The sequence below is a fragment of the Zophobas morio genome, unplaced genomic scaffold (genome assembly GCF_036711695.1).
Source record: "Zophobas morio isolate AGI-343-1 ecotype UQ-CSIRO unplaced genomic scaffold, CSIRO_AGI_Zmor_V1 ptg000030l, whole genome shotgun sequence".
Taxonomy (NCBI): Eukaryota; Metazoa; Arthropoda; class Insecta; order Coleoptera; family Tenebrionidae; genus Zophobas; species Zophobas morio.
The window spans coordinates 16,427,433-16,438,614 of NW_026972135.1; the positions used below are offsets into that span (position 1 = coordinate 16,427,433).

Sequence of the window (11,182 nt, forward strand, 5' to 3'; positions counted from 1 at the left end):
TTGATGAAAAAGTTAACGAGCCGTCAGGTACAGGTAAAGATGTAAAACAACTATGACAGGTCCATTCCGGACAAGAAGCAAGGGAATTAATGTCTAAACCAGTACATTTGGAATGGCAGTACTTTTTACACTTAGCACATCTAATCGATGGGGTAGAAGGCGTAATTGCGGAATTGCATATATTACAATAATTAACCATAGTGAGGTAGAAAAAATGATTTACGTAAAAAAAAAATAGAAAAACTATAATAACAGCAGAGTAACGAACTGACAGGGACACTTATCTTCACACCTATAGGGTCGTTTATGGTGGCTGACAAACTTGACAAACAAGGGTAGACCACGGAAAAGAACAATTGGGAAACAATAGGTAATTGGTAGTTAGAATTTAATTGACATCAAAAAGAAAGGAACGAAAAAACTTACTGATAAAACGAGTTTATCTATCAGCCAATAATCGGTAATTAATGAAAGCAGAAAATCTCGGTAACCACATGAGCCAGCTCCACCAAACTTCCCATAAAACTCAAATGCACTCACTACTCACTGCACACCAAAATTCAAAATTTTTTATCAAAAATAACCCACGAAAATTAAAGTTATAGTAGGAAATGTATCGTTCAGACTTCGCACTCTCACCTCAGCGAAGGAATGAAAGATCGAGAAAACGTAAAAGTAGAGAGTCGGCCGACGGACTCGATTACAATACTTCCTTTGCTTACGCTCGGGAAGTAAAAATTGAGTTTTTTAAGACGAATGGGGAATGAACTGGCGATATTTAGTGCCTTAACAATATATAAAACAATTATATTACCACATTTTATGTATCGCCCGACCATTTTTGTATCTCCTATGCCAAACGGACATGGAAAGCTTGCAGAAAATGCAAAATAGAGTAATGCGAATTATCTTGCAGTGCAGTAGATATACAAGAATATCTGATATGAGGAGAGTCTTGGAGTGGTTGGATGTATCTGATATCATTAAGCTGCAGACTTTAATTTTAGTACATAAATTATTTAATAATACGGGACCTGAGTATTTGAACAAAAAAATTCAAAATATGAAGGCAAAATATAATTATAATACGAGACAAAAAGGAAAGTTGCATCTAACGTCAGAAACCAAATAGTCTTCAATAAATTCATTGTTTTACAAGGGCATCAGACTATATAGATAACACGTTACCAGAGAGCATAAAACGCCAACCAATTGTAAAAAAATTCAAGCGTGAGATAAGGGAATTACTATACAACAAATCCTTCGAGGAAATTAATAGCTATTATCTTTGTTTAACTTAATTAATATTTTTAGTAATAATTTACAACATAATTTTTTGCCTTATTATTGCATTCTTGTGTTCATTTTATGTATTATTAGTTTTAGCTAAATAAATACCTTATTAATTTTCATAAATATCGATTTCAAATTTAAATTTGTAGTAAAAGAATTCTTTATACATACATGGAAATTCGACTCGACAGTTAAAAATTGTTATAATAATACCAGTGATAATAACATCTGCTAAACTATTTATTTTTTCATTTGTCTAAATTATTGATATGCAAAAAATGGAAAAATGTCTTCCTTTAAATAATTTACATCTTTTAAAACATTAATTTCCTTTTCTTGCAAAGTTGGTTGCATATACACTAAATTCATTCAAATCATGAGCTTGGGTCATACAGCCTCCGTTGTTTTTAATCTTTGTTGGAACTGTTTATGGTCAATTTATGTGTCTTCTAAGAACTATAATTGTCATCTCAAAATAACCACTCATTATTTTGTGTTACTTTAAGCAAAATATTAACTGTCAATGTCAAACTGAAAAGTTGATTCCTTTTTTACAATTTCAGATCTTTTCGCCTGCACAATGCTAAAAATTGTAATAAATAAAACAGAACTCTTAACTTCTAATTTTTCTAATTAATGCTATATTTTACAACTTATTTACCACACAAGCACAATAAACTATACATTAACAAAATCTACCATTGTTTTGTACAAGTGATTAATCTAAACCCCACTTAACCAATAAAATATAGTCTAATGAAAGTTGATGTAACAATTAATGTACATTACAATAGCAAGCTTAAGAACAAAACTACATCTATCTATTTACACCTACTAAAAACTTATCTGAATAACTTAATGTATATAAAAAATCATCAGTCAACTTCGATATCACAGTCATTGTATTTAGAAAAAATACAGATAACCCTTACTTGAAAAATATTGAAAATTACCTAACTTTACCAAATAATTTGATTGTGTCAAACGAGAGTATCTTTAAAAAATTTACATGAGAGAGGAAAACCGCTGTTCATAAATTCTTGACCTATGACCTGCAGTGAATATATGCCCAATAAGAGTTTCTGTATTTCGTACTCTATTCTTAAATCGGTCACGATCTCTTGCATACTCCTCCCAAGGTCCTTTCCGAGCAGCTTGATAGGCGTAAGACCACACAACCATCGGATGAATTTCACGAAGTTTGCTATCATTTGCAAAGCGCACCTGTAAAATAAATCAAAACAATCTAATCAATACAGTTATCTACGCATTAAAACAAAAAGAGAAAGCATGAAAAACTAATCTACTTTATCATTCAAGGTTGTTGCCAAGCACTCATAATTGTGCTGCATGATCATAACAACTGATCAAAGTATAATTAATGAATGTCGCCAAACTGGAAATTCCAGACTACGAGTGTTGTTTCCCCAATTTGTTTACCTTTTTGCGTGGTATGATTGAGTCTGAAGAGCCAAAATCTTCTGTTGTTTCAGTTTCATCATCAGATGGTTCAGATATGTGTTCATATTCCTCATCGAAAAATATCACAAAACTGTCTTCACTTTCAGCAACGGAAATTTTTCGTTCCCTCTCTGCTGGTTTTTCTTTCAAAGGTTGACTGGTCGTCATTTTTACCTGATTCGTTTTGTTTTTCTTTCGTCGCCGTCTCCTTTTCTTTTTCTTCTTCTTACTGCTACTATTGCACGCATTATTTGATTTTGGTACAATTGGATTAGGGAAACTTGCTTTTGGTTTGGGTTCTTCTTGCATTCTTGGACTAGTAATTATTTCAAGATCCATTTTTGATGAGGTATTATAATTTTGGCAGTTCCTCGGAGGGCTCAGATTCATGTTGCTTTTACAGTATGCAAACTCCTTGTTTAGGATGGGGTTGAAAACAGTCGGAAAAATGGGGTGGACCGAAGTATGATAGTTCCCTTTGTGCATTGGAGAAAATCTGGGTTCTGCAGAACCCATCTTAGACATCACACTCCACATAATTATTCAAAATGTGAAATTATCTTGTCTACAATGGTTTCCTGTTCTCCAACGTTTAATCAAATTCAAGTCCGTGATAACACAATGGGGGATTTTACAGCACGTTCCGCCAAAATGTCCTTTTTCTATCGATGTTTTCCAACCAGTGACTTCTTCCAAAACACGCAAATACGATGAATATTCAATTTCTTGCATAGAACTTGCACTTTTTGTTAGATTCGCCATCGTTTTCACAAAATTATCTGCACTTTACTGATACATATGCTTACTCTGCCATTTTGTTCAACGAATTAATGTCAAATATAAAGGCGGACGATTAGTCACGAGCGGAGGTCATGTGACCCGTTCCCGAAGACGATCATAGCCGAGAATAGTCCATGTGACGTCATGATGATTAGAAATGCGACATTGCATCCAGTGGCGTAACGTAATCAAACGTAATGGGGATGACACATACGAAATGTTACCTGGAAACGGGGAAATATATAGTGGTTATGTTATACGACAGAAAATAATTATTGTTGTAAATCTAATATCTATCACTAGTGTCTAAATAGACTGTTTATTTTTTGTACTGCGAAAAATAATTTCATGTTCCGCCTATGCGACAGAAAAAAATCCCGTTAATTGTTCAAGTACATACAATTCTTTTTATTGGAAGATTTTTGCAATTATTGTTTCTAATTTTAAACAGTAAAACAATATTTACGGTGTTGCTGTGGAACGTGACATATGACACGAGAAACAACCTAGCAGTGGAATGCAATAACATCGTAAAACAGCAATCAGTAATTAAAATATTTTAGTACGATTATTGTGTGCCTCCGGTCTTATTTATGTCAAAAATACCAACGAAATTCCAAAATTGCAATTACTTGAAGTCGGAGTCGTACATCAAAGCGAGGGATTATTAATACTATTATTGCTTAAATCACTGCGTATAAAGAAAATCTTATTATTTTTGGCGTCTACACTCAGTTGTTGTCAAAAACAACTACATAAATACATAATGATTTTATTTCATTCACGTCTTATACAGGGTGTTGTTGAAATGCACATACAAAAAAATGGGAGTGTTCTGTAAACTTTAAGAATTGAAACAAACCTTGATTTTATAGTCAAAATTATACAAAGGAAAATTGATGTCTGTTCATAGAGGTTCCAGTTTTACAAAATTGTGTGGCACACGTGTTTCTGACAAAACATTTGAAATGATTTAGAATTTTCACAGCTATTTACGTCGACAGCCATTTTGAAATAAACCAGCAAATAAAATTTCATAAAAGTCCACTTCAGAATAATAGTAGTAATAAGGATAGAAATTCATTGAAATATAGTTATACTCGGCTGCAAAATTCTATCCATTTTTCATAACAAAAATCTTTATCGCACCTTATATAGATAAACTTAACCTTGACCGTGTATTACTGGTAAAATTGCAATTCATTTAGATAAAATGTGAACCACACAGAAAGTCTAAAATTACAAACAATTTATAAGAAGTGTGAAAAACGGAGTCGTTTTACACTGGATAGAATTGTACTCGACCATGCCATTGCTATACATTTAAACAAAATAATAATAAAAAACAGAAATGTAGCATTTTTACAAACGAAATGTACAAAATGCTACAAAAATAAACTTGTCTACAACGGAAATAATAATAATAATAATAATAAAGTACCTTGTCTTAGTGTAAATACACCTGTGCTTACCACGTGTTTACAGCTACTGTTTACCGGAAACTGGGATGGTCGCGTGCTCGTGTAGTCTTTCCACCCTCTTCTACCACAGACCAACCCTCCTTCTGCTTTGAATAGAGCGCCAGTTTTGAATCTTGTTATCACTGATTGACTTTAGATGGAGTTACATATGGCTTATGAATAAAATGACGATATCTGCTACCTACTTTACTCTAAAAAGCGTGATATATCTGGCCTGGAAGTGGAAAAATAAAAATTTACATGCTAGACAAGGATAGTACAAGAATAGTAATTTCTTTAACGTTTGCGTGACACCAATTTTCTACTTCATTTATTAGATCAGAATTGCAATAAAAAGATGTTTTTTGCAGTTTCGAAAAGACAGGCCCGATCTTTCTTTCGAAGAAGTAATTATGAGGATCTCGAACATATTTTCTGTAATGTAAAAATACGCTGTAAAATATTTTTTAATTTTTTTTCTCATAGGTGGGAACATCAACTGTGGCGAAAATTCTATCAACAGGAGACCAAAATTTAAAAACATCACTATCTGGCAAGCAAAAACCAACGGATTTATATATATTTACAAATTATATGTTTCGGAAAGACCTGCAACGACAAATTTGGCAACTTAATGAAAAAAACGAATATTTCACTGTAGATACCCTTTTGGCATATTCTAGGGAACAGTTGGAATTTAAAGGGGGGCGAACCACATTATACAGAATTCAGAAGTCAATGGGTTATAAACACAGGGAAGTAAATGGTCGCAAAATTCTATGTGAACAAAAACATGTTGTTGCAGCCAAAATTACTTTTTGAGAACATATTTACAGTTTCTAAATTCTTGTGAAAATTTGACTTTCGTGGATTTGGATGAAACATGGATATATCAAAATGGTTCGTCCATTCGTCGCTGGGTGCACGATACTGATCTAAAAAGCAATCCCACCAAAATTAAAAGTGAAGGATCTAGGTTTACTATTGTCCACGCGGGTTGTTCAACGGGGTTCTTGGATGGTTGTAACAATTTTTTTAATTAAAAAAATAACGATAGAGACTATCATAAAACGATGGACGGGACAATTTTTCAAAATTGGGTGGTTAATCAGCTCATTCCTGCTTTGGCAAAGTTGAACCAAAAATGTGTGGTGGTTTTAGATAATGCACCGTATCATTCGGTTCAGTTGGATAAACCATCCACTTTTCTAGTAAAAAATGTGAAATTGCAGGAATGGCTCTTTAAACATAGTATTGAATTTGACAAAAAATTTTCCAAGAAACAGTTGTGAGATTTAATTAAACCCTTCAGAAACAATAGAAAAAAAAGTTATTTGGTGGACGAGACATTAAGAGAAAGTGGCCATGAAGTTCTTAGATTAGCTCCATTGTCAATATAATCCAATTGAAATGGCGTGGGGATTTTGTAAGAACTATTCCAACAAGCACATAAATTCTCAACCTTCATTAAAAAATAAGGTGGAGAACTTATGGCTTGAGGCGCTTTCTAAATCTACTCCAAGCATGTGGCAAAATTTTTGTAAACATTGTGAAAAACTTATTTTGGCAGATTGGGAAAAAAATATGGGAAATCTTTCGTACGAACCTATACCTCCTTTCATTATTTCGCTAGGTGAATCTGATTCAGAATCTAAATTTGAAAATGACGGTGATGATACAGATTTTCATAGCGAAATATGATATTTTTACGCATCTTTCGTTCTAAATTTACCAAGGTAGTATGTGAAAAACTACCTGACGTACAACAAAATAAGTATAATTTTAGTTAGATCATTCACGTTGTTACTTTGCACCAAATTTTGAGCATTTTCATTTTTTTTTTGTAACTCTTCATGGACCTGGAGAAGGCGTATAGTAACGTTCTTATTAATAAGCGTTTGGAAGTACTTGGTAAAAGCAAATAAAGAGCACTTACGTAAGCGTTAGTAATAGCTATATAGATAAATATTTTAATTTAAGGCCGGAAAAATATTTCAGAAGAGCTAAACCCATCAAAGCACTAGAGCAAGGTTGTTGTCTTTTACCAACCCTTTTAGTAATTTTAGAAAAGTGAAAAAAGAAGTCGGAAGATATGGAAATAGGCTGTTCACAAAGGTCGAAATTTCCATTTCTAAGAAGAGTGGGCAAACAGAACGTACTGATGATTGGGAATTAAAGATGAGATGCTAAATGTGGCATGCGACAATAGTCGTATGTAGAACCCCCATTCATATAAAAATATTGTTTAAGTGAAATTTTAATGTTTGTTCCTTACATATGAAATCAACACTTACAAAAAGCCGAATAACTGTTTTAAATAGCGTAAAGTTTTATGCTTTCTAAGAAATGGATACCGTTAACTTGGTCATTGCTACTGAAAACAGAAAGTATCGGCAACAATGTTTATATTTCTGGCATATTTTTTAACCTTTAATTTAATAAAACATAACCTAACGAAAAAAGTTCAGGGAATTTTTATTCTTCTGCATCGAGTACCAACAAACTCACTAGATTTTCATGGCCAACCCTACGATATAAAGATCGTGAAGTCGTGAACGAATAATACAAAGGAAATTTTGTGTTGCCAAAACAAAACAACAGATGGCGGACTTTTAATAAAAACAATCTAGCCCCTAGAAATACATACATAATTTCTCTGCAAGAATCTGAAATATATTTTTAAAATGGTAGAATTTTTTAGAGAAATATTGATGTTACAATTAAACTCCGCCTTTAAAAACTCATCACAATTGAGATCGGGCGGGTGGGTGGGGCTTAACTTTTGTTTGTTTTTTTTTAATATATAGAATTCTCTTTCAACAACAGGTTAGGTAAACATGTTTTCAGTTTCTTCTTGGGAAAAACACTTCGTATATTAAAAAAAAAACGGACCAAATATAAGCCCCGCCCACCAAACCCTTCTCAATTCTGATGAATATTTTATTCATTGTGAGCTGAAGGGCTGAGTTTAGCTGCAAATTCCTCATGTTTACAAGAAATTACCATATGAAATATGGTTTTATAAGAGTAGAATTCTTTAGAGAAATATTGATGTTACAATTAAACTCCGCCTTTAAAAACTCATCACAAATGGAATCCGGACGGGTGGGTGGGGCTTACTTTTTGTTTGTTTTTTTTTAATATATAGTTTTCCTTCAAAAATAGTATAGTTAAACATGTTTTCAGTTTCTTGTTGGGAAAAGAGGACTTCGTATATTAAAAAAAACGGACCAAATATAAGCCCCGCCCACCGACCCCTTCTCATTTGTGATGAATATTTTATTCATTGTGAGTTGAAGGGCGGAATTTAGCTGCAAAATCCTCATTTCTCTACAAAAAAATACCATATGAAATATGTTTTTAAAAGAGTAGAATTTTTTAGAAAAATATTGATGTTACAATTAAACGCCGCCTTTGAAAACCCATCACAATTGAGATGGGGGCGGGTGAGTGGGGCTTAATTTTTGTGTTTTTTTTAATACATAGAGTTTTCCTTCAACAACAAGATAGTTAAACATATTATCATATAATAGTACCGTCATCCATTGTTGTACGAGTCGAGCAAATGCAGTTGGTAACGCAAAAAATTCCCCTGGTTTGGAACCAAATTGTGTCAGCAAAGAGTTTTTATTTAAAGTCAATTAATTGTCAATTAATATAACTAATAATTATTAAATAAAATTTTATTGATTAAATTTTATATTTTATACAAATTAAAACTCCATATTTTGTATATAAACTACAAACATTAAATACAATGATTAAATCCAACATAAAACCATTTTAAATTTCGCGGTCTATCAAATGGTGTTCATAAATTTTGTTTTTGTTAAGTTTCCGCCAGGTTTGCTCCACGGCGACGATACTATGTGTTTTCTAGGGGCTATAAAAAACAATTATTATAGTCAATCTATCAAACCAAAATCCCTATATTTTTTGCATTCTTAATGTGGTAGCTATGATGCATATAACAATGTGACAACATTAAGTACTAAAAAATTGGTCTAAATTTATTTAGACAGAACTTCCTAGGACGAAGAAAAGACAGTCAAATTTGGATTAAGAAATGGAAATCAAATTAATTAAAAATTGGCCTAAGGTTGTTCAATCAGAATCCCCACCCGTGAAGTACAGTCCAACAAATTCTGCTTCGGCGAAAAATTATAAAATTTGATTTTTGTGTTGTGATAAACCTTATAAAATAAAAACCGGTGGCGTAAATAACACCCCTGCAGCCCCTGTGTCGCGGAAACGCAAATTCCAAAGGGGCACGGTCCGCACAAGTGCAGATAATCAACAGGAAAAAATGTATTCTCAGTACATGCTTATCTTCGATTGTTTATGTTCATAGTTCGAAAGATTTCGATGAATTACGCCCGTACAGATAACAAGGCGTCCGCGGTGACCAAATACAATTGTGTGATAAGAAATTGAAATTTGATTGATTTTGTCTAGTCAGAACAAAAGAGACGACTAATGAATTAGTTAAGGGATAAAACATTCCCCATATTATTTTGGGTGAGTAGCTGCTACTATGATAATAATTAATTACACAGTAGAACAGTGTTTTTGTTACATATATTTTCTAAACATGGTCGGAAAGGTAATTTTGTGCTGAACAACTCTTAAAAGAGATAATATACTCATGTCGTCAAAAAAAAAATTATTCAAATTTTTATTCTCGCCCGGTGAACAATTAGAAAAAATGAAGTGAATTCTAACTTTACATAGAAAAAACGCGCAGGAAGCACTAAAAAAGTTCCACATATATCTGTCGACAGATATTTAATTACGTCTACGAATATTTAACCTGCCTAGAATATGTAGAAGGATCTAACTCTTTATAAAAGCCCCATGTATTCGGAAAGAATGAAGACTTGGGTCTTTCTCTTAAATCTTTCTTCGACTTTCTTGATTTCTCGATGAAAAGATTATCAGCAAAGAAATTTAAATGAGACGTAATTTGTGGAACGTTTGTTTCCTAAAAATTCACTCATCACTAAGCTAATTGATTCCCGAGTAAATTTTTCCGTATCATTCAAATAGGTGTAGAAAATTTGATCCTTCATTCGAATTTCAGGCCCAATGAAAATTTCTAAATATAGGAAACGTACATAATATGAAAACTGAAATTTACTGTAATATTTTAGTTTTTACCTTGGTTTATGTTAGCAGCAGAAAGCTTAGGAAATATTATTTTCAGATGTTGAAATGCTTTCTCTCTTGTATTTCACTTGCATAAGAAGCACATATGCTTGGTATATCCAAATTGGAAGCCAGTTACTAAAGCTACAATTTTTAGATCGCCTATCAAATTCCATTCAAACTTTTTGTCGTTAATACAGTTTAAAAAGTGTTGAATATTCTTATATGTTTCTGCAGTTTGTATGGAGTATGCAGTCGGTAGTACTAGATATTTATTCCCATTATGCAATAGTACACCTTTAACTGGAACTATCTATGAACAATATCAATTTTTTTTTTTTAATATTAAACAGTGGTCAATAAAAGTTGTTAATTGACTTCACATTTCTGATCCAAAAGTCGGTTAATAATTTGTAAATTATAAATTTTAGAATCTTTATTACTCCAGATTAGTGTAGCTAACAAGTACCTATTATTTAAACAACAAGACTGGAATGGACAATAAGAAATAGTGAAATATAAAGCACTTAACTATACAAGGGCCTCACTACTTGTCATTTTCATAAATGACTTGTCTAATAATTGTAATACGTCAGAAAAATGCATTTTTTCCATTATTGACACGTTATTACTGAATTCAACCCTTGTTTTTGTAAACTAATAGATGTTTTTAACAGAATGGATGAAATCTTTTTAATACCCCTGTCAAAAACAAATAAAAAATCTTGGGAAGTGTGTAATAATTTTCCTAAAAAGTTCATCAAAAAGAGTGCATTAGGAAAAATATATCAGAATTGACATTTTGAGGTTTTTTCCAAAACTACCAAAACCACAGTCCTTAATTTCATCGAAAAATTCCACGGTCACGGTGCATCAACATTTCCATAAAGTGCTTGTCTAATGCCCGTTATTAACATACCTATTTTGAACAAATCCCACTTTCTAGTAGTTATAAAGACGTTAAAGCAGATTTCAACGATAAATACCGAACAGAATTCGCATTACCTGTAAAAGAGTCATTCGTGATCTGTGCGCGATCTGCA

General features: G+C 32.5%; 1 protein-coding gene across 1 annotated transcript; it reads right to left on the minus strand.

Annotated features, from left to right (window-relative positions):
* Positions 1-1,906: 1,906 nt before the first annotated feature.
* On the minus strand, positions 1,907-3,595 carry LOC135138320 (uncharacterized). Its single transcript, XM_064068272.1, has 2 exons — positions 2,734-3,595; positions 1,907-2,517 (listed from the first exon to the last, which is right to left on the minus strand). Exons 1-2 carry the CDS (start codon positions 3,289-3,291, stop codon positions 2,299-2,301), a joined length of 777 nt encoding a protein of 258 aa, XP_063924342.1. The 5' UTR covers positions 3,292-3,595; the 3' UTR covers positions 1,907-2,298.
* Positions 3,596-11,182: the final 7,587 nt, after the last annotated feature.

What these genes read in the sequence shown, in the direction of transcription:
- LOC135138320 (XM_064068272.1), bottom strand. Translation starts at nt 3,291, where the DNA reads ATGTGGAGTGTGATGTCTAAGATGGGTTCTGCAGAACCCAGATTTTCT. An exon ending in CAATCATACCACGCAAAAAG is followed by an intron (nt 2,518 to 2,733) that starts GTAAACAAATTG and finishes TTTATTTTACAG; the next exon opens with GTGCGCTTTGCAAATGATAG.